At 48.3% G+C, this 27,869-nt stretch overlaps 2 protein-coding genes across 2 annotated transcripts; both read right to left on the bottom strand.

The window, feature by feature from the left end:
• Positions 1-101: 101 nt before the first annotated feature.
• mgab (MAX dimerization protein MGA b) lies at positions 102-22,461 on the bottom strand. The gene is made up of 21 exons (XM_030345457.1): positions 21,893-22,461; positions 19,131-20,424; positions 17,181-17,694; positions 16,853-16,955; positions 15,957-16,025; positions 14,330-14,443; positions 13,484-13,967; positions 12,434-12,647; positions 11,627-11,870; positions 10,943-11,109; positions 9,402-9,636; positions 8,637-8,857; positions 8,024-8,341; positions 7,459-7,678; positions 5,641-6,287; positions 5,079-5,206; positions 4,669-4,714; positions 3,853-4,062; positions 3,167-3,278; positions 2,521-2,997; positions 102-2,155 (listed from the first exon to the last, which is right to left on the bottom strand). Exons 2-21 carry the CDS (start codon positions 20,327-20,329, stop codon positions 1,239-1,241), a joined length of 6,639 nt encoding a protein of 2,212 aa, XP_030201317.1. The 5' UTR covers positions 20,330-20,424; positions 21,893-22,461; the 3' UTR covers positions 102-1,238.
• Positions 22,462-24,868: 2,407 nt separating this feature from the next.
• ora6 (olfactory receptor class A related 6) lies at positions 24,869-26,089 on the bottom strand. Its single transcript, XM_030346138.1, has one exon. It carries the CDS (start codon positions 26,087-26,089, stop codon positions 25,241-25,243), a length of 849 nt encoding a protein of 282 aa, XP_030201998.1. The 3' UTR covers positions 24,869-25,240.
• Positions 26,090-27,869: the final 1,780 nt, after the last annotated feature.

The following is a 27,869-nucleotide window of genomic DNA, read 5'->3' as shown; positions in this document are numbered from 1 at the left end:
GACTTTAACTTTGAGCAACTGCTTTACACAAATCTTGTTTTCAAACCCAATCAACATCTGCCGCGATCGCTGAAACAAACGCTTTGACGCAGACCACATTGTTAAGCAGTAATTCAAAATAAACATTCATTTTATTTATTTCCAAGGCCACATAATCTTGTCACCAACTTCGGAGTTCATGAAAAATAATTACACACAAACGGAGAGAAAAAGAAAAAAAATGTTTCTTTGTACAAATAATTGGTCATTCACACACACGTTGAGAACAGTTCATTTGGATGCATTGCCAAACATTAGGTTACAGCAGAAAGATATTTCATTATTAATAATAAAGCATTACACATCTATCTGAAGCTATAACGTCCTAAAACTCTTAATAACATGGGGAAGAGAGGCTAAGGGGTTGGAGACAAAACAGTACACTGCCTAGCTGTTAGAGATTACGGATTGCTTAAACTAATCAAATAAAGTGCTGCTAACTTAATTCATGATTGGTAAATAAAATAACATATGGAGGAATAATGCACCCCCCCCCCGCCCCAAAACAGAAGCCTTACAAAATTACAAGATGCTGTTAAAAATAATAAATGGCAACCCAAAGTCTGCTTGTATGTGACCGTTTAGTGGTGTGCAAGTACCGTCCAAGACGTTTTCAAGACAGTTCTTGACCTTAAATCTCCTTACTGTAATTCAGATAACTCATTATGTTCCCTCGACCAAGACAATGCAATGAAAAACATGACGACGACCAAAATATCATATCATAATATCATCCTCATTAAGGACTGAGGAAAGATACACAACAGCTGTAGAGATTCACCTTTGATAGATTGGGATATACCAGTGTTTGCACCCCAATATGGGACTATACGTTTCCGTAACACATTACTTTACCAAACACGTTACTGAATCCAGTGTCTGAACGCAAAGCTTCAAATGTCAAATGGGACAAAAAGCGTTGGATGTTTGAGACCCAACATGAAAACGGTACCATCACCTACAGGCACCTCTTGGAAGTGTTTTCGTTCATGTCTTCACGGTTCCCTGTGATTTGAGTCGACGTAAAAACTCGGTTGAACAATTGAGCTGCATGCTGGGTAATGAGAGCAACGAGGGTCCAGAAAAGGGGGTCGGGTTTCAGTGGCACAGGAAGCACCCCCTCGCGAGTATCGTCCCGTGTCCGTCCGCTTGCATAGAGACCGTACCAAAACAACAACACCACCGCCATAGAAACCAGGCTAATCCAGTCCAAGTTCCTTCTCCACGTCTATCCAAGACCTCCGCTTGGCACTGGGGAAGTCCTTCCCGAGAGCCCCGCGGGTAAGGGGCCGTTTGCCGCTGCCCGTCCCCCCCTCCTGGTCCATGTCTGGGCTACAGACCGTCCCAGTGGACCTGGCCTTGTCGGGACTCCGCCACACCTCCCTTGGGGGCCTGCCCCGGCCCTGGCTCTTCGGCGCAGCCTCCCTTGCCTTCACGGGGGGACTGCCTCCGTACCGGTCATTTTCCTCGAGGGGGCGTTTTTTCGGAGGCCGCCCTCTGCCCCTTTTGACGAGAACCGGGCTGTCCCCCTCTTCCTCCGTTTTGTCCGGGCTTCCTCCTTCTCCTGCTTCCATGGACTCGGCCAAGGCCGCGTCGTCCGCGGTCTGATTGGCCGCTGGGACCAGGGGATGCTTCCGAGGTCTCCCCCGGCCACGGCGCGGTACCGACGGACCGGCCTCCCCGGCTCCCGGGCTCCCGTCCTTGGCGGGGTCCTGCACCAGCGGGACGTACACCAGGCTGCAGGGGCTGAAGCTCAGGCGGGACGTGCCGTTGCTCTCGCGGGCGCCGCCGCCGCCGCCGTCGTTCCGCAGCAGCAGCGACTGGCTGGCCGACGAGGTGCTGATGGACTTGTTGAGCCGGGCGATCTCCACCAGCGGGGACATGGACTTCCTGGACCCCAGCGACACGGGCTTCGGCGGCGTGGTGGCCTCGTCCCCCGTGGGGGACGACGAGTCGGGCTCTTCCTCTCCGGTCTCGCCGTCCTGCTTGGAGGCTTGGTCTGTGGACGCGTTCGGGTCCGAGGGGGTCGGTAGGACCACCTCCCCCGGCTCGACGCTACTACCCGCTTTCTCCTTGTCGGGTTCCATGATTGTGATTGTGTAAAATCCCTGCCCCACTGTCAGGAGAGAAGGCAGACAACGAGTCAGTAAAATGCGTATTTAAAATTGCAGCTAATAATGGCTCGGTTACGGTTACACGTCGACTCAACGCAGTGACCACGCAGACGCTTCGACGCAGTCGTGAACCCGTTTCGGTTCGGGCGTCGGGTCTTAGTGAGCGGACCAATCACAGCCCTCGCTGCTGCGTCGCCTCGACGCAAGGTTAACAGTTTTGGAAAGCGCACGTCAGGCTCTTGAGGTGGACGCAAGGAGAGTCCGCAGGGATGCAACGGGTCCGTAAACCCCCTCGCGTCGAGTCAACGTGGAACCATAACTAAGCCTTAGGTTACGATAAAACTGTACGGTGGGACGAAAAACTCACGTGGTTTCAGAGAGGACGGCAGAATGATCCGGCCCGTCTTGGTGCGGATCAGCGGAAGAGTCATTTCCGGGCCGTCGGAGGGCTCCGGCGCCATCGCCACGAGTGCACCCTTCGGGGGGGCCTTCTCTTTGGGCTTCTTCTCACGGGCGTGGGGGCCGGTGACCTGGTCCCTGGGCCCTTGAGTCAGGTCCTTAGGTTGCCAGCGAGGAGGGCTGCCTCTGGCCGGGAGCGTCGCGGACGGGAACGGGGCGATGGCTACCGGGCCCCTTGGGCGTGGGGGCCAGGGAGGTGTGTGGGAGGGGCCTGGAGGCGGGGCCATGCCGGGGGCTTGAGGCCTCATAGGGGGCGGGGCGTGGCCTCGCCCACCAAGCTGGGGCGATTTGTTAAGAGGGAAGGGGCCCTTCTTTTGACCGTTGAGCAGCTGCTTGCGTTCGTAGACCTCTTTGAGCTTGTGTCTGATGAGGTCTTCGGGCTTTCCTGTTGAGGGGAGACATCGTGTTTCGTTAGTGTTTTCATTGGTTGGTTTTTCTTGAATAACAAATCCTCTCTTGTAATTAAGGAACATTTGATCCACTTCATTATGCTGCTGGTTATTCGTGGAAACGAACACGGGAAGCCACACGGATGCAAGAATAAACGTTCATACCAGCCAAACAGGAAATCCTCCTGACGTAGAGCTTTTGCATCTCGCACAGCTTCTTCTTTTGCTTTTCCAGAGCCTTGGAGGTCTCCACAAGGGTTTTGATCTCAGTTTGAGCCTGAAATACACAAAGTAGCGCATTCTCAGCATATTATCTAGCATTGCGAAACAAAGTCAGTGCAGCCATAACCACTCAAGTACAGTAGGTCAGTAAACAGTCAACAGTAATCTGAAGAGACTTCCAGTGAATTCAGAGGCATCTTGCTCATCAAAGCATGAATATAGGCCAACATTGGGAGTTTGAACAAAACACATTTCCCATTAAGAGTGGAACACAAAACCAACTACATATTTGCCCCGGTACAGTAAATATTTTTTTTATAAATTAACTTTATTAAAGCGATTGCCGATTTCATATTTATTCTTGGTTAGTACATAGGAGTGCTCATTTGAGGAAATTATCGAGTCTACTGTGTGCTAATTATGACATGATGATAGCAGAGTGAAAGGTGCAAGAGATCATGTCGTTCTGTTTGAGAAAATAATATCAACTGATAAATAATTTAAAACACACAAAGGAAAACCTAGGACTAAAGAAAGAAAAAAGTATATAAAAATATTTCCATTATAAATATGAATCACAGAAGATAAGAATCACGTGATTCCACCATTTCCTGCGTTTAGTGACGTACCTGCGAAAGGAGGCGGAGCTTGGGCGCTTTGGGGTCGGTGCGGAGGAGGGTCTGCAACTTGATGAAGAGGTCGCGCTGCTCCATGCGCCGCAGCCTCTCCAGCACCTTGTGCTGCCTCCTCCTGTGGCCCGTCGCCAGGTCTGTAGGCTCCTCCTCCATCTCCTCCTCTTCCTCCTCTTCCTCCACCGCGAAAGCCGGGGGCTGGGTGGGCTGTGGCGGGGAGTGGGCGGCGGTGACATGATTAGACGAGACACACCGTGCGAGCTCCGGGGACTACGAACGAGATGCCCGAGGGCCGCTTGTAAATGATAATCAGTCAAGGCAACCGGTGGAAGGCGAGTGATACGATAGCCTGCTCCCACCGCGCTCAGAGGGCTCGTGGGCTGATCGGATCACGGGCGGACGGCTAGAATTACGGCAGTTAAGGCTTTCCAGTCACTGTAAGATCAGGGTATGAAGGCCGCCTTTGGAGGCGGGGATAAACCAAACCAGTCCAATAACAAAGACTTGAAAAGGAAATACAAGAAGCCACTACCAACTCAAGGACAGCAATGCCAGCTGTGCTGGAGTCCAGCCGAGCAGTAGGGATAAAAGCAGGCGCTAAGACACATTACGATGTGTCATGGTCCCATGTTTATGGGACAATGCAATGACAAGGACACTTGTTCATTACTTGAAATGGTGAATCCCAGTCGACTATTTACCTTTTGGTGTTATGAAAGAGCCATAAAAAGACAACACAAGATATTTGGGGCTTTAAAATGAAGGGAGTGAACTACATAAGACCAACAACCATGGATGGAAAAGTGCCCTTACCATTGATTTTGACTCCATTGAGGATCCCGATTCCTCGCTAGAATCCCTAGAAGGAGAAGGAAACACAGTAAGACTTGGTTAATTGTTAGTTTTGCCATTGCCCTGCTTTCCATGTCCCAGGCACTACAGCTCACACAAACACACCCAGTCTCACTAGAAAAAAATAGAAAACACCATCATTGAAATGGTTATTTTTGTGGTTGAGAACATGGCGCATTAATTCAGCATTTCTAAAAGAAGAAAAGCTCTGTAACAGAGAACTTTGAAAAATAAACAACACAAATTGCTTGAAAAGGTAGGAAAAGTTAAGATCGAAAATAATATAGATAATACTGGATACAAATATGTATCCAGCTGTTGACCCAATAATCGAAATCGCAATCAGAATGTGATTAATCGCACATCCCTACCATAAACTACGGGACGAGGCACCGACGGACTTCCTCAGCTCATCGATGGTCTGCGTCATGTCTTCCACCGTCTCCACGTCCACCGGCACATCTTCCACCGTCTCCACGTCCACCAAGCCACCTTCCTCCTGGAGGAGTGAGCACAGAGCTCCAGGTTTAGACATCTTCAAACATTGGTCTTCTGAGGCAAACAATGATTCAACAATTGCTTATGATTTATGCAACACCAGCAATTCTTTCACCCCTTAATTAGGGGAATCATCACTTGATGCTTGTTTCACTGTGAACCAGTTATACTGGCGTATGCAGTTGGAAAACAGTGTGCAGTTTGAATACAGTCGTACTGTAGAAAATCAGAACATTTGTAATGTAAATGTGGTGTCAACCAAGTACACACTTAGTTAACCAGCTATACGTCTACTGGGTTTCAGGAAGAATCTACAATTTGAAAAAAAAGATGGTGAAGTCCTTACCTCAATTTCATCTGTTATCTCTATGAGATCACGGCCCTAGAGAGGCAAAACTATTTAGACAAAGAAAATCAGGACTACGACTTTCTTACCTTCAAATCTCCGACCTCCTCGCGGTCCGAGTCCGAGGACCCTTGCCCCGACTCTTCGTCCTCTGCCGCTCTGTCCTCCGTCTTCGGTTCGTGCCTCAGAGAGTCGTCGCTGTCGCCCGACTGCATCTTCTCGTCGCACTCGAGCTTGGGGATGGAGGAGCCAGCCTCGAGCACGCTTGCGCCCGATTGGTCTTCTGCGGCGGCGCGGGCCTCGACGTCTGCGTCGTTACCGGGGGCGACGGCATCGGGGCAGACCTCGATCTTCACCGGGGCTTCCCCGCGGTCCGCGGCGGACGGGAACCGTTCCGGGTCCACCGGGAGCGCCAGGGCCCCGTTGGCCCCGTGTTTGGGCAGCTGGATGAGGGTGAACCCCCCGGGCAGGGAGACCCCGGCCGGGTGGCGGGCGGGGCCGCCGGCCGCCGCCGCCGCCGCGGGGCCCTGGTTGGCGGTGGGCGGGCAGATCCGGAAGGAGTAGGTGCCCCTCTCGGCCAGGAAGCTGGGCTCCTTCAGGGAGCGCGACACGGTGATGGACACGGGCGAGGAGAAGGAGGTGCTGCAGGGCGGCGCCGTGGAGCCCAGCCCGCGGGTCCTGAAGGTGGTGACGGGACGGGGCGCGGGGTGGGCCGCGGGCACATCGCTCTCCGTAACTAAGGCAACCGGAGAGATGGGGACAACCACGACGGCTTCAATACTGCGCTCACGTTAACACACACACTACTCTGCTACTCCGGTTTACCCGGCGACGGTCGTACGTGTTCCATCCCTGCCCCGTGCTGCTTCCATCTTTCATTTTATTTTGGCTGGTTAATTTGGTTTTCCATTTGTTGTTATACTTTAAGCATATGTTTTATGTGTAATAGGTCATTTTTGTCTTTCGACTTGTACAAAGATGTGTGTACAATTGTTTTAGTTCTTGTGTTTATAGTTTATTTCGGTGCGTCGGGCCTGTTAACATCGGCCACGTGGACAACGGATGCAAAATATCCCAACGGTTCATCGGTCTGTAGAGCGGGTGAAGCCACCGGGAATAATCCAAGTGGATCGCAATTGGAGGGGTGAGCTACAACCGTTGCGCGTTGCATAATGTGTTTATTATGCGATAACTACACGTTTGCTTCGTGACAAATATAGCTCCTATTTTGATGATATCGTCGTATGGGAACTTGTGTACCCACCGCTAACATAATGGCCACGATTTCCATGTTGCTAGTTCAAGTTGGTGAACTCCCCTGGAGTAAGACCAATGGTTTGGGTCATATGTAGGTCGTATGTAGGGAGTAAACAAACTCCCTCAAGCCGTCGGCGGCCATGAAGGGGCTAGGCAGCGATGATGTCACCACGAGCCTCGGTCCACGTAGTACGCTCTTCAGTTGTGTACATGTGATGTGTTTTGCCATTTCTGAAAATGGTACCCAGTCTAACATTTATTCTGTGTGAGCGCTGTAAATAAATATGTGTGTGAAATTATCAATTAGCCGAGTCTGCCTCCTAGCTCTTTCCAAGGCATTTACATTTACATTTAGGGCATTTAGCAGACACTTTTATCCAAAGCGACTTACAATAAATACATTTGTCATAAGGAAGTGAAACAATATATCGCTGTCGGTACAATAAGGATGTTCACAGAACCAAGTGAAAAGCATTAACAATCGCTAGGTTAACCCATTCACCGTATTCAACATAGATAGCTATGATATGACGCTACATAAAGTACTATAACTAAATACAACATACAATAAGTGCGTACATTAAGTGCTAAGACCCCTTGGCAGTGCCACAGCACAAGGGGCAATAGAGACAAGGGACCCAGGAGCCTACCTGCTTTGGCTTTGGTCTTCGGCTCCTCCTTCACAACTGGAGCAGGGCGAGGGGGAATTCTGGGAATGGGGGTCTTCTGGGCTGGGGGGACCGGGTTCTTCTGGGGCTGGTTTGCGCCGGAGAGGCGGCCCGTGACGTATGCCGCGAGGCGATTGGCCGGATGCAGCGACCCCACATGGCCCAGCATCAGACACGCCTGAGGGTAGGATTTGCCGTTCACCTGTACGGAACGACGAGTGGTTCGGTTTAACGGTTGAAATGGAACACCGTGGCCACACAGGGTTCAGAGGCACTGCTACTCATTAAGATGTTAGGTTATATTCTACTTATGATAAACGACACAGGGAGAAGCATGCAACGTGCCGGCAAAAAACTGTCTACAACAAAACATGTCCTTATATCATCATGCCTGCCATCAGAAAATAACAAAAATCGTGTGCGTCTATAGTGCAGAATGCCCGACGGCTTTGGTGTGGTCTGCATGCTCTAAATGAAACATCCTACTGATGCCGCCCCCCCCCCCCCCCCCCCCCCCCCCCCCATCCAAGCCCCGTCGGTGCCTGACCTGGACTAGCCCCACAGTGTTGCTCCCCGCTGGCTTCCTCCTGGCCTGGAGAATCCCGGCGGGCAACACGCGGCTCAGGAAGGGAGTCACACCCATCTGCTCCGTCTCTGGGGAGCAGGGATCCTCCATCAGGGCCTCCTCTCTCGACGCCTGCTTCTTCACCTCCTCCTCCTCTTCTTCTTCCTCCTCCTCCTGCTCCTTGCCGCTGCTGTGAATTTCCCCGTCATCAGAGTCGTTCTCGTCGACCTCTTCCTCGTCCGAGGTGTCGTCCGCATCTTCCTCATCCTCACTGGCAGCCTTCAGCCTACAGATGCGCATCTGGGGAAGGGAAAGGGTTTGGTTATTTTATTTAAATAAGGGACAAAGTGCCACATGTTTTGCCAAAAACAATTTGGCACCGACCAATTCTGAAACCTCTCATTTACCAATCGACGGTCCGCATTATGCATTTTGTATTAGTCGACAAACAACAGATGAGATCATTTTGAATAATATGTTTTCTGAACAAAACGGGCCCTCTGCTTCCCCACCAGATGTGATGTTGATTAGCTTTATCACAACGAGCCATCACAAAATCAACTCGCGTGGTTCAGTTGAACGGGTGGATGTCTACCTTGTAGCTGATGGTGGAGCCGTTGGCCATGGGCCTGAGGATCTTGGCGATGAGGGAGACGTGGTACGGCCCGGCACAGAAGGGGATGGCCAGGTTGCCGCGCTTCATGCGTTGACACAGAGCCCCCAGGATGAGCTTGCGGTCGTCGTCCCAGTGGCACTCGGACAGGATCTCTATCTGCTGGGCGTCCAGGGGGTCGTTGTCTACGGCGCAGTTCTTCCCTGGAAGGGACGGAGCAGGAAGGGGACGGGTGAGGGGTCATGACCAGCCGGGAACTCTTCTCGGTGACACACTGTGACCTCCGACTAGGACCTCAATGGTATGAAGTAGGGCTGAACGATTGGTTTAATTCTAACCGACATCGAGATGTGCAATAGAAGGCGATTTGCCAAACGCGAAGGCTGCGAAAAAATAAACATTGCATTGCAAATAATCCAATGCTGCTTTGGTCATACTATCGAATGATTTAATGCTGGTTTAGTAAATAATACAGAACATAAGGAATTTTTAAAAGAAAAAAAAAAAATCGCTCAGCTCTAGCATAAACTGCAGAATATCTGACGGTAAAGTGAAGCGTTCGATTAAAAAGTAAAAAATAGAATATCTGCGTCGTGGTTGTGTTTTCAGTTGGAGAATAAGAATATGTATATATGGACACACACTGGGATAAAGCTGCACAGAAAAAAAAATAACGAGGCCAATAAAAACCTTCTGCTGTTAATCCACATTATGAGCTAGTTTGATCCGGTGCATTTTGGACCTTACCTGTGTTTTTAAAAGTCAATATGATGTTTGGGAACTTTCTAGCCGGGACGTAGGCCTTCTTGGGCTGTGGAAGAAGCACCGGGGCTGGGGCCGTGCCCTTCAGGGCCACCGGGGCCTTGGCAGAATCGGTGTCTTTGGAGGGGTTTTTCATGGAGGGTCTGAACTCCCGGACACGAGCGCAGGTCATCAAGCTCTCCAGGTACTTATACACCGGGTCCTTGTCCTTTTCCTGTATCTAAAATGGTGTGTGGGGGGGGGGGGGGGGGAGAACAGTTATACATTGATTTATAAACAAATAATAGTGGTGAAATGGTTAAACTATTCTTTAGACGAGTCTTATCAACATGAAATCAAAGAGTTGATTTGGCCTTCGATCTCCCAGTCGGCCATAAACAGCCGTTACAGTGAGGTAGCCATCTGTAGCTCTAGTCGCCCAACCGTCTGTTGTTAGTGCAAGAGAAAACCTTTCTAACATGTAAATGTGTGTGTTCTTTTGTTAGGTTGTGGAAAAAAAAAAGAAGTGTGTGGGAAGGAATAGTGTACTGCAGGTCAATCCCTTTTTTGATTAAATCATCTATTTACTTACTAACTTACTTACTAGTAGATAATAGGGGTGTGAACGGTTACAAAACATTGTGAATGGCTACACAACCCCTGTTTTTTTCGCGTACACGGTTAACCGTTTTTTTTATTAATGAAAAAAGTATTTTCTTTTTTTAAAGCGAACCGCAGTCGCGCTATAGGGGGATTATTTGTTTGTCAACACGGCGAATGCGCGAGCAGAACGATCGCAAAAAAGAACATTTGTTTGACCGGTTGCCATGGTTATCTCCGTACGGTTAATTTGCAGTTGCAGTGTTAATTAGGATGTTGTCAGCCTACTGTTACATTAAACTGTAATCAGAAAAAGCGGTTATATGCTATGGACCCTAGAGTATCCGTGGTATAAAGGCTGGGACGAATTTCGAATTATAAATATGTAAACTATGTTGAAAGTATGGACCGTCGCGATTCCCATTGAAACAATGGCGCAGTGTTTTTTTATTTACTAACCGGTTACAAGTGTACACGTTGTGTACCCGTGCACACCCCTAGTAGATAACTAGTAAGTAAACTAGTAAATTAGTAGGTAAGCTACCATAAAGGGTGTTTTGATCGGTCCGCAGTGTGTACTGATTTGTGCCCCGGGGACACTGTCCGTTCATTACGAATACACATCCCGTTCATCCCCCAATATAAATAAAACATATTGAAAACTCAATTTATTCTACTATATATTTCTTATGATGGACGAGTACCCTCATTTCATAAATATCCAGATTAGATTCAATTTAACATCTAGACAAATTGGGACCATTTAAATAGATTAACAGCCCCTTGGGCCTTAGCTAGCATTGCTAGCCGCCCTTAGCTAGTATAGCTAGCCACCCATAGCTAGCATAAAACAGACTAAAATCCAAAAGGGTGGGGGGCAGGACAGAGTCAACAGGGACTTGAGCGGCGTCGAGTGGCCCCCTGTCTCCCTGGGGTCGTGCTCTTACCGGTTGGACGTGTTGGTAAACGGGGCGCCTGGAGGTGTAGCACATGCTGTCCAGGCTCTTGGGAGCGTACAGGGGCTCCGGGTCGGGCGGGGCCAGCTCCTTGTGCCAGATGCGGTCCCAGTGGGACCCGGGGCTCGGCTGCACCTCGTGCTGAAGGCTCTTCACCGCTGCAACAGCAGAAGCACAAGGAGGAAGAAGGTGAGTTGCGTTCGTCCCACCGCCACTTCTTCCAAAAGTATGCATTTCCACTATTTAATTACACTCCGAAAGAGGGAAGCAAACACAATCTGTGGCTATAAAAGAGAAATTCCTCCTTCTACAGTGTTACAACTACTACTGGTTTAGGTTAACTGGCCCTGATCGTAAAAGCGACTACGTTTCAGATAACGCTACGCAGTAGGGCTGAGCGATTTCTGACATTTTTTTCCTTCGATCGCCAAACATTGGCGATCGAAGGATCTTACCGTATAGAGGGTTGGACTGAAAACACGCCACACGTTGGCGATCGAAGGATCTTACCGTATAGAGGGTTGGACTGAAAACACGCCACACGTTGGCGATCGAAGGATCTTACCGTATAGAGGGTTGGACTGAAAACACGCCACACGTTGGCGATCGAAGGAGCTTACCGTATAGAGGGTTGGACTGAAAACACGCCACACGTTGGCGATCGAAGGAGCTTACCGTATAGAGGGTTCGACTGGCTCTCCGGTGGCTTCTCGTCCTCGCTTCCCAGGAGCTGCTTGACGATCTTGCGTTTGAAACAGTCACAGCCCAGCATGCAGTCGGGCCGGCGACAGTGGAGCGGGCCCCGGTTGACACGGGCCAGGCTGGAGCACACGCAACCAAGCCGGCAGTACACCTGGCCGCAGGCAGGGCCCGAGGCCGAGGTGTACTGGGCCGCGGCCGACGGCTGCTTGTGTTTCATCTGGAGGGAGGGAGGGAGGGAGGGAGGGAGGGAGGGAGGGAGGGAAGAGTGGCTTAGAGTGGTTGTGGTTGGTCCTGTACATTTTTGTGGCTGGTTAATTGGATGCATAATCATGATTTACATTTAGTTTTAACTGAAGTGGCGTATAAGTGGGGTTAAGAACTTCGGAACAACTTAATACTGAAATGTGCTCTGTGACATGCAGCGTAAGAGATTAATGTTTGTTCCCTGTTATAGTGTGTAGATATATATGAAACCAAGTTTTCTTGGTTGTTGAATCTGTTCATTGCTATAGCTAAATACATGTGTTGACATGTGTCAGAACACCCAATTAAAACACACATTTGACCTAATACTCATTCATTCTGAAAGCTTGATTTTATGGGTTGTCAGTACAATTCTGATGATATTACTTGGTAGAATGGTGGACGGTATCGGTATTGTTCTCAAGAATTCAAGTAAAATCTAAATCAAAAATCGCATTAAACAACCGGGACACAGATGCAAGCGTCCCGCCCAAAAGCCCCTCTTCCAAACTCAACGCAAGCGCAGCGCATCATTACCGTGGCGGTCAGCAGCGCCGACAGGGCGAAGTCCAGCCTCTCGTGGGTGAGGCTGGTGCGAACCACGCCCTGGTGCTCCAGCGTCTCCTCCATGCCCAGCATGCGAAGCTGCAACTTGGACAGGCCCTTGCCCTGAAGGTGGGCTTGCAGCAGGCCCCAGCCCGGACTCATCTTGAAGGCCGGCACCGCTCTAATGCTGCTGGTCGCCTGGGATCTAGGGGGGGGGGGGGGGACAAAGGAGCGCGACCTACATTGTTAACCGGAGCTCCTCGATCCGAGCGGATAATGAGACGTCGTGCACAGGGAGGCCGACGCTGTAGGATGTACTGCGAGTGGCCGGGTCGCCCCCCTCTCCTTTTTAATGGTTCGGGTTTTGTTTTTGTTGGGTGCCCCGACGACACGGGGTCTCGAGACCTCCGTGGGATCGCGTCTCGTGTTGTGGCGTTGTCGTGGCGACACAAAAATACAACACGTACACAGGAGGAGAAAATAAGAAAAGAAGCAAAAATAATAATAATAAAGGCATACGGAAACGAGCTGTCACACCAAAATTGTACCGGGGGTGAAAATTTTTACCGCCTACGTAAACCATGTTCGAAAATTCAAAACCTGCCTGGCAACGGACGATCGCTTCGAACATTGCCTGGCAACGGACGATCGCATCGAACGATGACGTCGGAAGGTTCATGAACATTCGCGCTCATTCATTGAGCGTCACAAGACAAAATAACATTAAACAGATAACACTTATTTTAAAAATGAAATTTATTAGTGTTGCTAACTTTATATTTGTCTTGAATTTAGTTGTTTAATCGCATTTAGCGATTTGAGTGTATTAACACATGCTAGCTAGTCTATGATACACTTTAAACACTCAGTTTACTAGCTAAATTCAATGCAATACAAATATAAAGTAAAAACAAGTGTTATCGGGTTTATGTTATTTCGTCTTTGGCAACATGAGCAAGAATGTTTTTTAAAACCCGCCTGTCAACAGACAATCACGTCGAACGATGAGGTGGTACAATTTTGGCTTGAGAGAGCCCTTACCCGTGAGAGGCGGGAGCCGGTGAGGTTTTATCCGCCGGGAACCACAGGGAGATGGGTAAGGCCTTGACTCCGGCCTGAGCCACAAGGCTCTTGGCCGCGTCCGGACCCGCTTTGGGCGTCGCCGGCTTGGGCCTGGGCGACTTGGCCTTGGGGGCCGCCGGTCGGTCCATCTTGAGAGGAGGAGCCGGCGAGGTGAGCACCGAGTAGAGGAGGGGCTTCATGGAGAGGGGACAGGGTCGGTTGGCCCGCATGGGAGCTTTGGGCGTCGCTACCGCCGCCGCCGCCACTGCCGCCGGGCTGCGGTGCTTCAGCACGCTGTCCAGCGTCTTCACGTAGCTGGAGCTCTTCTCGGGGAGCTGGTACGCCACCGGGGCCTCGGTGCTGGCGGAGAAGGCGGCGGCCCGCTCGCTGATCTGCTGCGCCTCGCTCTCCAGGTACTCGTCCAGCATGTTGCTGCAGAAGGCCGACAGGTCCTTCTGAGAGCCTGTTGGAGGGGGGGGGGAAACGGGATTTAAGGGGAAGAGGTGTAGCGAGGGGAGTATGTTAAATAGCTGTACGCTTCATTCTGGCTGACAAATTTAGTATCTTTATTATAGAGTGGAGTAGAGAGGAAGGGATGGGTGATGGGGGAAGATGAGGTGATGGGGGGGAAGATGAGGTGATGGGGGGGACGTGCACCAAATGACCACGGGCAGGATCAAATCGGGGTCGCAGCGTTCAGGACCTTGCCTACGTCGTTAAGCGCTCTACCCGGTGAGCCCCAGCAGCTCATTTATTAGCAATGTGGAACAGTCGAAGCTACACTCGTTTGAGAACAAGAGGAACCTGGTTAAAGAAGGAACCTACCATCTTGCTGAGCGGAGGACTCTTTGCTGCGCTTGATGAACTTGTCCCTCCAGCCCTTTATCTTCGTCAGGTCGCTGGTCTTCCCCGTCCGCGACACAAACGCGGCTCCGCCAACTGACGAACGGGAGCAGATGCTAGCGTTAGCATTGGGTACAAGCCGTTGCCCCCACAACTACTGCTAGTGCTACACTGCGATGGCTTCTGCTGCCCCCCCCCCCCCGCCCGCGTGCGCGCGCGCGCTACGTGGCGTGAGGGGCTCGAGTGCTACACCGTTGGCCCTTTTATAGTGTTCAGTGAATCAAGTAGGACTTGAACGCACTCAGAACTTCACTGCCTTCTGTTTGGGTTTAGCGTCTGCGGGGCTGGATGAAGAGCTGGGTCATTTAATCACGATGAGTGTCATTAAAATAGTAAGAGGCGCACCAGCTGTAGACTAACGGCCAAAAATGAAAGATATGCCGTCGCTCGTGAAATGGAGAATACCGGCAGTTTGGATTTTTCTGGATGATGCAAAAAAACGAGATAATAGGAGGATAATATTAACCATCCGCCAATTTAGAATTATATTATAAAAGTATCATTTGGATGAAGGTCAAGCATTTTCATCTCTATTCATGCCCAGTTTGTATCCTTTCTTAGAAACAGATGGTAGAGCTTAACAATAATATTTTCAATAATAATAAAACATGTAGTAAATAGGGGTGTAACGGTACATTGTATTTGTACCGAACCGTCACGGTACAGGCACTTCGGTGTGGTTACAGAGGTGTACCGCGGTTCGTAATTGTGGTGTACATAGCGTTAATAATGCGAATGTAAAGGCTTGTTTTGCGACGCGGAATTTAAAACTTGAAGTCGGAGTTCCACCCGGACCGTGTAGCCAGTCTACTACTCCAACTCCGCCCGATCGATCTTATATGTTGACCACAAACCATGTATGCAGTGGTGTACATAAACTTCCAAAGCTTTTCCAATCTTATTTGGTGTTTTATTGGTCCTGGTGCGAAGTAAACAATGTACAAAGTATTTAAGGTGCACAGTCAAACCGAAGAAGTGATTCAGGAAATTATTATTTTTTTGAGGACCAATCACAGCCCTTGCCGTCTCCGTTGCGTCAACCAATAGGTCCATGGCGTCGGCGGACAGTTACAAATATTGGATTCTCACGTAAGCTACGGAGAGGGTCTCCGACAGGCTTTCCGGCTATGGAGAGGGCCCTCTGTGTCTATGTACAGCACTTTAACATGCAAACGCATTTGAAAAGGCACCATCCAGGTGTTATTATCACCGTTGCTGTGGAAGGTGTGCAAACCCAGCTCACTACACTATTTCAACAACCCCTGTCTGGGAATTCAGAAATGCAAATGCCAGAAACAAATTTATTGGGGTTTTCATTGCTGCTTATCTACGGGTTGAGAAACAAGCAGTTTTTTTTATGTTCCCCTTAACTGTTAACCGTACCGTACCGTACCGAACCGTGACTTTTGTGTACCGTTACACTCCTAGTAGTAAAAAAAAGGGCTGGTGCTAAGGCCATTTTACTGGGGTTTCAGTTTGTTAAAAGATTTAAATGTTGATGTGTGCCAGAAGCTGGCTGTTGTGATGTAAATGGAGCATGGAGACTCACCTGTCGGGGAGAGGGGGGTGGTGTTGCCAAGTCCGGGCAAGTCGGGGCGGGGGAGGGGCAGATGACCTCCTAGAGTATTCAAATCAATGGCTTTAGAAGGTGGTGGTTCAACTTAAGCCCCACTTCAGCGGGCACTAACCACGGGGCGAAAAATGCGGACGGTCTAATTGGCTTAACACAGTTGAACAAAAATATTACATTTTCATGTTGTGTTGTTTGACAGGAATGAAGAACCAATCATTTTTACTTCTTGCGTTTCGTTAATTTATAGTATTAATGCGATAACATGGATGAGGGCTTGGGAGTCGACTCTGCATGATCATTAAATTACAACAAACATAATTGTCGTTATAAAACACATCTTACACTCGAATTTGAGGTGCGGCGAGAGGGCGGTCTGTGTTCGTGATCTCTGCGTTTGTCTACGTCCGAGTTCGGTAAGCTAGTCTCTCCTGTTACGCAATTGAACAGATATAGATGATCTATATCTGTCAATATTTCTATCTATTCCTATGATTGGATTCGGTCACATTTCTCCAACGTTTGAAACTCTCAGGCAGTCTGCTACTGCCAGCCATAAAACCTTTTCCACTATGGTAGTACTCTGTTGAATAGGCCCATGGTGCTAGTGGTGACGTGAGTTTTCTTTCACATTAGACGCCCGCGCTACTATGGGAGTTAATCTATGACGAGGTCATTAATCAATGACCTACACTTCATTTGAGTGATCTCGTTTCACTTCATCACGGAGATCAGATCGATGCAACTAGCTAATTCAACTTAAATCTCTTATCAAACACATTATTTAACCGATAAACTATCACTTAATTCATCACTACATTATGAACAAGGACAGAGAACATGAAGGCGGCGAAGATACGTTAAATGTTACGCACCGGTTGGATCCAGCGTGGCCCTTAAAGACACGGGAGAGTCCTGAGCTGAGGAGGACCTGTCGTTCCCTGCTCCCCGGTCGCCCAGGTGGAGCCCAAGAGCCTCCTGTTGCCAAGGGGAAAACACAAAATATTGAACAACAACCAGAAAACACAAACACAACAACAACAACAAAAACCTCACGTTAAGGCCACAATGGGACAGAACGATACCAGGAATAGGTTCCAAACGGCCATCCTTTGAGTGTCTTTGTGAGCGAGTGTCTTGTTCAACAGAGACCCCCCCCCTCCCCTTGAACAGACATGGCCGAGGGGGCCACGGGTGTCTTACCTTGGAGGTGAACGACACAAACAGCAGGCCCTCCACGTCGTCGCTCTCCGGCTGGGCAGGGCCCGCAACCGCCACCGCCGGGCTGGCGACCGCGGCCCCGCCCGGCCTCCCGTCCGCCCGGCCCCGGGAGTTGCCCCACTTCTTGTTGGGCCTCTTCCTCTTCCTGGAGCTGGCGGGCGTGGTCGTGTAGTCCTCGTCCGAGTCCTCCGGTACGACCGGCGCTTTGGACGACCGTGTCTCCACGGCGTGCAACGGGCCGGGGCCGGGGCCCGCCCCCGCCCCCGCCGAAGGGGACATGCCCAGGCTGAGCCTCTTGCGGGGCCGGCCACGGGGCCGTTTCGGGGGCCCGGTGGGGCTCGGTGGCCCGGTGGGGGGGCTCCTCTCCGTGGGGACCACCTCCATGGCCTCCTCGGGGACAGGGACGACGGGGTCCTGGGTCCTGGCCGCCTCGGGCTGCGCTTCGTGGGGCTCGGGTGTATCGCAGAGAGGGGTCGGGAGGGGGGACATGTTGGTGCTGTGAGCCAATGGAAACGAACGTCTGATTAGTGTGAGGAGACCGGGCGTCACACACAGAGTGGGACACACGCGTTTGGGTCGGAGGCACAGAAACACACAAGAGCGCGTTTGGGTGTGACAAACCCACACACGCACCATTGGATTAGACAAACACAAACACACAGGCATGCACGTGCGTGGGTCTGACACACACACACACGCACGCACGCAGACACATATCACAATGCCCATAGTCCTCACTTTATCAACGCCCTTGTTTCCTTATTATCTGCCCTCCACTGCCATGGAGGTGTGGGCATAGCGTTGATTAAAACCCAATCTAACGCTTCTTACAAATAGTACTAGAGTAATGAATTCAGAGTCGACTAGCCAGTCTAGATGGGGATTCACGCTAAAAGATGAATGCTAAATGAATGCTAATTTATTAGCGAAGTAAGCTGGGGATGGAAAAATCGATGTCAATTGTCAGGCTCCATCTCGACCCAGGCAAGCCCAGTTCACTTCCCCCAACGCAGAAATCCCCGCTAGCTAGAAAAGGCTAAACGAGGCTAAAACACAGGCCTGCGTTCTGCTTAGCAGTGGAGTCCAGGGGGTTTCTGTAGCAGCTAACCAACTCGCTGACGCTGGATTGAGTTTATTATTGATGGGCTAATATAGTCCAGAATGGCAGTTGGATCCTGATGACGAAGCTGCCTTTTGCTGCTGTGTAATTGAACATTTAACCCAAAGGATACGTAACGTTATTACAGAGTACTAATACTGATCCTCTTAAAGTGGGACGATTTTAAGGTTTTTCTTATTATTCGATTTCCATTTTAATTTCTATTTATTTTTTGTATTGTTGCTACTAGTGATGAGAAAATAAGTATGGCATAATAAGACTATGTTAATTCTGTTCAATAAATACATTAGTACATGATATAAACAACCAAGGTCATTAATTTGGGCAGTATGCAACATTACTAAACCTTGTAGTGGAATGTTGCCAAACAGATTTTCAAAACAACCCTTTTTTTGAAAAGCAAAAGATGTATAAATGGTTCCCGTTGTAACTTTACGAGAGCTGCATTATGAGCCAAATGGGCCTGCATCATAAAAAAAAGGGACAAAAATGTATGCATTGAAACACTTTTCTTTTTGTCAAAAGCAGAGTACAACGGGGCCTCCTTCGGTCTCAAAATGTACAAGACATGCATGGTCACTGCACATGCGATCCCTTTACAAGGAGTACAGACGGAACCCAGAACACAGAGATTACTGTACATATAATATGTAGTGGTCGTCACGCGACAAACGTTTTTCATATTTGGTGAACATACATCTTCGTTGTGTCCTATTTAACTCCTTCCTTAGGTCTGAGCAGTGAAAATGGAGTAGCAACAACAACAACCACCACACTATTTCCTCACACGCGAGTGTGAAACCAACACTCACCAGGCAACGGGCGTCTTCTCCATGCTGATCTCCATGGCTCCGCCGTCGTTGTCGTCGTCCTCAGCCGGTTTCGTGACCGGCGATTGGGCCTCTTTCGTCCCCGGAGAGTCCCCCAACTTGGGCTTGAACAGGCGGGGATGGATGCCCTCCTCCCGGAAGCCCTTGGCGAAGGGGTTGTGATTAATTTTCAATTGTATGATCCAGGGGTTCTGATACGTGGTCACGGTGACAAACTCTGTCTGGGGAAAGGTGAACGTCATGCTCTCGGGCCCCTTGATCACGGGCTGGTCCGCCGTGGGCCCGTCCCCGTCCAGCACCGGTATGACGTGCAGCCGGGGAATGTAGCGGTGCATGGAGTGCAGGATCATGTGTCCTTCCTGGTCGCTCATGTTGTTGGTCAGCTTCAGCTTGTAGAAGGACACCAGGGTGTTCATCCACTCCGAGCCCAGGCAGGGGGAGTTCTGGTGGGGGAAGGCGCGGATCAGCCCCTGGGCTTGGTACTCGGCGGCTCCGATCACCTCCCACTTCTTGGTGTTCCAGCGGTACTTGTGCTGGTCGGCGGGGACGATGGACAGCACCAGGCTGTAGCGCTGGCTGGGGTTGAGGCCCGACAGCCGGTACCGGCAGTACGGGAACATGCGGCGGCCGCTCTTGGTGAGGATCATCTCGGTGCCGTAGGAGTGGAACTGCTTCCACACGCTGTTGTTCTCCAGGGTGACGCTGATGCCCTTGAACCTCAGCACGGCGGGAGAGTGGCCCTTTTGGAACGGGTCAACGCTCAGAGCCACGAAGGCAGGAGGCGGCGAAGAAGACTCTACTGCTTCCGCCGCCATTGTTATTGTTGTTATTGTTGTAGTTGTCGATTCGGCCAAACTCGTCCCGGTGCTTGCGAGGGAGTCCGAGGCCGAGGCGATGTCTGAGGTAGTAGGGCTTTTGTCCACGACGGTGCCTTCCGCGGTGGAGGTGGTGGGTGAGGTTGTAGCTAGCTTGGCAAGGCATGCCTCAGCAGGCGAGGAAGGAAGGGTTGGCATGGAGTCTGTGTTGGTCACAGACACAGCATGGCTCTCCACAAGCTCTGAGTTAAAGAGGCAGGGTTTTAGACTGAGCGGCTCAGGTGCAGAGGGTGCGGTGAGGGTGACAGCCGGCTCCTTGCTGTCGGCGCCCACCTGGACTGACACGGCAGGCTGCAGGTCCATCATGAAGAGAGTTCCGGAGACACCCGTCCACGGTGGGGGCTTTAGGGGTAACAGGTGGGCCTTGATGACCGCTACAGCAGTTCAACTTTATCTAACATCTGTTGGGGGTGGGGGGGGCGGGGGAGAGAGAGAAAATAAAGGATTTATTTCAAACTGAAATATATGCATTATCACACACGTGCAATTTCACACTAAGTATATGTTAATACAGTTCTGTCTAAAAGGGTAACATTGTTATATACATTTATAGAACCATTTTTTTTAACTAGTTGTAGCATGTTCTTTATGCTGTATACTTAAATAAGCCCGAGCAACACATTGTTTGAATGAAATGTCATACTATCCAGCTGAAGTTAATTTTGGTCTTGTTCTTGCATGGTTTAATATTATACAAAAGTTAAACCCACTTTGTAAATGAAGATTGAGACCCCGTTGACAGAATAGCTGAGACTGCCATCTTGTGAAATCGACAGGCTATCATAACAATGCTTGACTACTGATACCTTGACTACATGAGGTTGTGAGGTTTTGCCATTAGGGTTAGTTGAGCGTTACTCTATTACCAATGAGTTGTCTTACTGGAACAGTAATAGTATTTAGGTAAAAACTCTAATGTGCTTTCTGACATGCATCATGGGGTTATTGTTTTTGCCCTGATATAGTGTGTGTATGTGTGTGTGTATATATATATATATATATATATATATATATATAAAACCAATGTTGCTAGGTTGTTGAATGATCTGTTCATTGCTAAAGCTCGATATATGGGTTAGTATGTGTCAGAAGACCAAATAAAACACACATTTGACCTCATAAACATTCATTTGGAAAGTACTCAATGTATGCATATGCTCATAATTAAAGAACGTGTACAATGTGGACACCCAGCATAACAGACGCCATTGTTACAATAAAGAGTCGATATGCATTCATGACAATTTTTAAAATTCATATCCACCGACCAGTAGCTCATCTCTTCCCTAATAACCCTCGAACCAACTTGGCTATGTGCTTCTCTCCCCTAATACAATTAACGTCATAGCAACACATCAAAAAAAAAAAACACGGATCCATGACACAATCACACATGACTACAAACAAAAACAACAAATAGGGATATAAACAAGGTCGTGCATGAAAAAACACCGCCCTTATTGTAACAATAACATGCGAACTTGCCACAATTAGTGGGCCTACTAGTTACACCGTTGCCATATTGCATGTGATCAAAGCGGCTCGCCTACGGAGTGACACGCTCCCTTGTGTGGACGTCGTCCTGCTGTATTGTGTCACACGAAACCGAACCTACTAAAGAAAGGTGTTAACTTGACTTTTTTTTTTATCCGTGGTTCGGCTGTACCGGGCTATGCAACACAACGACGTGCTCCATTCCAACCCGTTCAGCAACTTTGCTCTTGGTAAAAAAAATAAACAATGCCTCGCCGGGAATTCAAGTTGTTAAACAAGCACATCTTCTGCGAGGAACACACACGGACACAGAAGGGCCCCTCGCTGCAAAGGCCTGACAAGTTAAAAAAGTTGGGGTGTTTCAACAACACCTACCTCTCAATGGCTTGTATATACCCGCTGCTGCTCTTCCGACGACTAATATAATTACAGCAAATCCCAACTGTTGCGTGCCGTCGAGTGAGTCCGCAGGCCTCGGTGGATTCTTCGAGCCTAAACACGAATTCGCAAATGGAGGCCGACGCCACGCCGCTGTTCTTATCGTCCGAGCGAGGCGAGCGACCAGGGCGCATGCACAGTATCGCTCCTCAATGGCGCGTGATTCCCGGGCCAGCGCGAGGAAAGCGGGAGTGCATCCCGAGGATTTTTTTTTTCTACCACCACGCCACCACGAGCTCACAACCCACCGGTAGACAACACTTTGAGCGAAGTACGAAACCCGTCGCGCAATTCTCCCTGCGTTACGGTCGCGTCAGAGTCTTTTGAGTTGTCTCCCTCGACTTTGAATCTTCGCCGGTCCGTTTCCTTACTTGTTCCACCTTTTCGATCATCCACATTCTCACCCATCTGAAGCGGACACACTGACACATACACAATCACTACACTCGCACACACACACACACACACACACACACACACACACACACACACACACACTCACACATACATCCGTGCTCTCGGGCTGTGACGTAACACATCCACCATGGCGGTAGACTCCGATGGTAGCCAATGCGCAGGCTCCCACTGGAGATTTACCGGTCAGTTTCATGGTGCAAGGGACACGACATTCATATCGCTGGGAGACATTCGGTCTCAGGGCGAAAAACACGTGAAAAAGTTATACTTTGCAGAGCATTAAAATAAAAAGGGAAAATACACGCGACTTGGGGCTTATGATGGACACCTATCCATACCATGATAGGCCCGTCGGTATTGATATTGATGTAGGATACTGTATCAGAGCAATGTTCCTTATTAGACTTCTACATATTAAAATCCAGGCGACAGTCACTGTATTGTCCCTTCCTTCAGCAGACACGTATATACTTGATATTGGGTGTTATGGGTGTAGGCATAATCTATAAGAAACACCAGGACACTATTTGCCGTATAAACGCTTGATTTTGATGTATTATCATTGGTTTAAGCTATTTAAACAGCAGTTAAACAACTTGGCTCTGCCTTATTATCTTAAAGGAAAACCAGGTAGGCTTGGGGCCTACTAGCATGACTTGGACCCACGAAGACGCCCTTTCTCGTGCAGAATAATGCATATGTATATTTATATACTGTATTAACCAACACCTACGAGTCAATAACTCACCGGAATGAAATTATATCCACAAGAACGTGTTTACTGCCTAAACACCCGTGTCCATAAACTGTCGACTCTGAGACAGCCCTAAATCCACGTGGTATTGAATAATTCCACGTCTGGGCCCACACTAGGGGCCTACGTTCACTACGTGGTAAACATCTCGAAGGGGTCGTCTGACAAAATGGCCCTTCCTGTCCCCCCTGAACCATGAGTTGTGTATGTGTGTACTTGGTTGTTTATCTCACACTTTGCCCTCGTGGAATTTGCGAAAAAGAGTAAATAAGTGATCGGTCGTCACGTCTTGAGATATGACGACTGCATACATTTCGCGTTTTACTTTTCGTGCACGACGATATTTGTTGGGAGAAACGCCGTTTCTTCGTAGGGCTGGTCTCCTCTGCTGCTCGTGTGTGTCTGTGTGTGTGTGTGTGTGTGTGTATGCTCTCCTCGGAGCAGACAGGCAGGCAAGGCAGGCATGCCTATCTATTGCTGATAGGTTGGATCGAAAACAACTATCAAACAACGATTTTAAATAATTTAAGCCCGTGGGTCGTCGAGCGAAAGGCTGCGAGACACATGCACCGTAGCGCAAATAAAGCGCATTTTTTTTAAAGAAGTCCATATAACCCGTGTCGTCGCGAGCCTCCCGACTAGGTAGGAAGTGATCAGGGACAAAGATGAATGTTGACTCACCCTCATCCACGTGCAGAGCTCGGCCATGGCGTGAGTTGTAAACCCGTGTTGGATTTAGATTGGGATAACGCCACGGACACAATTATAAATCCACATATCTGTAGACCACACAACTTGTAATCGTCGACATTGACCGACGTTGTCAGGTCTATATGGCACACGTACGTGGATTATAAAAAAATAAAAAAATCGGGCGATTGTTTGTATGCGTGGAATATTACAAACTGACTGAGGTACAACTATGTAGGCACTTTCAGCATATACACACACGAATGGGACGGTTATTGCAGTATTTCGACAGACACACGTGGATCGTCTGCCGTGAGTGGCATTTCGGTCGCCTGTGAGTTTGCAGGCACAGCTCAGGAGTGGGAGAGGGGAGCAGACTGCAATGGGTTTGAAGTCGTATTTTAAAGTAAAGCTTTAGCACACCACTTGATATAGTCCAATACATGCAGAGTAGCAGTCTATTGCCCACAGTTTAAATCTATCCGATTAAATATAATCATGCAAGTGCCCGGTTGAAGATAAGGGTTTAATGTCCAATAGAATAGACACATCTAACATGAAAAGCTGTGTTAATAGATATAATTCTTTATATTAAGATAAAAGGGAAAGTTAAGTGTATATGTCTCTAAATATCTTTGTGTGAGCCATTAGCAGCAAATTGAAAAATAAACTCATAAGAGTATTTATAATAATACAGCAAGTAAACAACTCTGGATAGATTGTAATATAGTTATTTACTTACGCTACTTAGTTAGCCCGAGCTAGTAAAATAGTTACTAAATAGAGCTTTTCTTAGGTCCCTTTTTTTAGAAACAAAGTTCTGTGTTGTTAGAGCCAGACAGAAAACGGTTCTGTGTGTCTTTATATCAAGATGCTGGCTGTTTGGAGAAGAGCGGGCTGTGCAATGTGTTGGTGTTTTCTCACTGGATTTAATGAAAGCATCTTTGTGCTTAGAAATTGTCCATCCTAAACACAGAGGCATTCGATCAGTCGACAATATATCAAATATTTTCTCTTTTGACTTCAGGAATATAACATTTAAGATAGCATTATAACCGACAAAAAAACACTTTATTTATTTACAATGCTCATTAATAAATTACCGACAGGGTTAGGTGCATATATACTTACAAATAAAGATAAAATACAAGCAAAGATACAAATATGATCAATAAGTTATAATGCGTGTGGATAGCGTTTCACATGTAATTACCATTCACGTATATGACCCACATATTATGTTAGGGAAAAATTAGGACTTTAAGAGCTGATGATGTGCTGTTGGACTAGCTTCCCTGCAAACGATACTGTTAAGAATAACAACAACCCACTTCGGTTCAATATTAGTTCCCGCTCGACCGCAAGGTCCCCAACCGACTCTCCGCACTTCACAACACAGTCCTGAGACAAAAGACAAGAAGCTATTACCTCTTTATAAAATACCTGAGAGAAAACAGGTCGTACCCTATCCCGTACACGTACGGGCTAAGCGTTGTGTAGGACGTGGTGATGAAGAACTCTATGTCCCCCCAAAGTGGCACGTTGACGGGGCTGAAAGCCAGGTGAAACACCAGGTACATCGTCCAGTCGATCTGGAACACCCCCATGGCCGTCAGAATGCCCACGGTGCTCCGCTGAAGCCTGGGCCCTTTGCTCTTCTTGCCCGGGGGTCCGGAGGCACCTAGCGCCGGCGCCACAACCCTCTTCTGGCCCAGCAGGACCTTGACGATGAGGCTGCTGGAGACGGTGACGGCCAGCAGGGGCAGCAGGTTACACGACACCAGGAACAGGTACTTGTAAAAACGGTTTAGGGGCGGGCAGAAGTGTTCGTGGCATTGGAAGAAATCCGGGGAACAGCTGGTCCCATTGTCGGCCTCCACGTGGGTGTCTATTCGGACAAAGTAAACGGGCAGGCCGAGCATGACGGATAAAAGCATGCAAAGTCCGCTCACGACCCACGCAGACTTTCTGCTGTCGAGGAATATAGGAGCGTTGCCCCTCTTTTCCGCATCTCTCAGCTTCTGGTAACGGAAGACGCAGATGAGGACCGTGAAGAGGATGCTGCTCACCTCCCCCAGAAGGTTTAAAAACTTCATGGTCCGACAGAGCAGGCTGTTCTGAATGTGGCCGATCAACATGATGACCTCATAGAAGTCTACCACGACGAGCTCCTCCAGGTTAGACACCGCCAAGCCGAGAAGGAACACCTCGAACGACTTGATTCGGGAGATCTTGGTCTGAAATATGACGAAGACGAGAAACATGTTCCCCATAATCCCTATTAAAGACATGACAAACCTTATGGTGACAAGTGTAATCATTGTTTTGTAATCTACTTTTGCCATTTTTCACCTCACGCAAAGAAGAGAAAAAAATGTGTTTTTGTTGAAGTAGGGCTCTTTCTGAGAGCAGTAGCCACAGGTGATCGGCGATCACCTGCTTTCTGTTTGGAAACGCAAGCTCGAAATGAACAAGAACACTAGATCCTCTCTCTCCAGGTCTTCTCTGTCTCTCACCCTATCTCCCTCGCCCCCTCTTCTGCGCACCATTGACGTGAATCTCTTCTGTTGTCAAGTCATCAATAGTTGGGAGAAGTGGGGACTGACGAAAGGCAGGGCTCATTAAGAATAGGAAAAAAAAAAAAGCTAAGGATGCTGGAAAAGCTGAGGCCTGGGAGTTAAACATGTACCCTGGAGCTTTCCATGACTTCAGAGACGCACGGACTGGGTGAAGATAGGGGATACCTGTTCCACTGGTTTGAAGGCCTCTGAGCTCACTTAATTCAGTTCCTGCACAAGCTGTTTTCAACTGCCTCTACACACACACACACACACACACACACACACACACACACACACACACACACACACACACACACACACACACACAGTTGTCAGCGTTTAATTTGTTGTCCCACAGAAAGTAAGTAAAGCAGATCATAGTTAATTATTATTATGGTTTGTTATTATGAATTTAAATGTTACTCGTTAACGAGAGTAAACAAAGTATCTTGCAAAAAATAATTGTGGAAATTTGAACACGTTTGAGCTGTTTAAACATTTGTATTGCAGAAGAGCAGTATGGCTGAGCACCCCTCAAACTCAGTGAGCACAAATGGTCACGCTTTCCTGGGGCAACAATGTTTTCCAGTTCATTTTGATTGACTGTGTCTTTATCTCTATCGGTCTACTGTCTGTATATTTCTGTCTACTGTGTCTCTATTTCTATTTTTGACAACTATATCTGTTTCTATCTGTCTGCTGTATGACTATATCCATGTCCATCTGTCTGTCTACTGTATGTCTGTATCTTTCTATCTGTCTGTCTGGTGTATGTCGACCAATGTGGGTCTACTGTATGTCTATTGCTGTCTATCTTTCTAATGTAAGTTTATATCGATTTGTATATCTATATCAATGTCTTTCTATTATGTCTACATTTATGTCTATCTGTCTGTCTACTGCAGGTGTATGTCTACTTTATGTTTACATATATGTATATCTGTGTCTACTGTATGCCTATATCTACGCTGATCTGTATGTCTATATATCTATGTCATTCTACTGTATGTCCACATCTATGTCTGTCTGTCTATTGTAGGTGTATGTCTACCGTATGTCTTAATCCTGTGTGTCTATAAGTCGGTCACTGTATGTGTACTTCTATGTCTATCTTTCTGTCTATTGTAGGTGTATGACTAGGGCTTTGTCGGTCTACTGTATGTCTACATCTATGTCTATCTGTCCGTCTACTGTAGGTGTATGTGTCTATATCTAAGTCTATTTGTTGGTCTACTGTATGTTCATGTGTCTATTTCTAAAGCAATAATTTAGAGGTCAGGTAACAAGGTAATCTTTCCTAATAACGATTGAATCACATCCAAAAATTATATGGATAAAAACCCAAACAAATTGGAGAAATTCTCCTCCAAACCCATGGTTCAAACGATAGCTCATCATCCGAATCTTGCACATTAAACCAAGCCTGCTGTAACAAAAGACTGTTGGATGAAAAAAAAAAAGCAGAATACATCACTACATCTATTTATGTTAT

Source organism: Gadus morhua, chromosome 21 (genome assembly GCF_902167405.1).
Source record: "Gadus morhua chromosome 21, gadMor3.0, whole genome shotgun sequence".
Taxonomy (NCBI): domain Eukaryota; kingdom Metazoa; phylum Chordata; class Actinopteri; order Gadiformes; family Gadidae; genus Gadus; species Gadus morhua.
The sequence above is the reverse complement of the archived record's forward strand: the minus strand, read 5'-3'. Positions and strand labels throughout refer to the sequence as shown.

Bases quoted from the DNA above. Each gene is read 5' to 3' on its own strand.
- mgab (XM_030345457.1), bottom strand. From the start codon at position 20,329: ATGATGGACCTGCAGCCTGCCGTGTCAGTCCAGGTGGGCGCCGACAGC. The intron at 17,695-19,130 runs GTGAGTGTTGGT...ATTGGCTCACAG, and splicing joins GAGAAGACGCCCGTTGCCTG to CACCAACATGTCCCCCCTCC. The intron at 11,871-12,433 runs GTAATGATGCGC...CCCTCCCTCCAG, and splicing joins CGGCGCTGCTGACCGCCACG to ATGAAACACAAGCAGCCGTC.
- ora6 (XM_030346138.1), bottom strand. From the start codon at position 26,089: ATGGGGAACATGTTTCTCGTCTTCGTCATATTTCAGACCAAGATCTCC.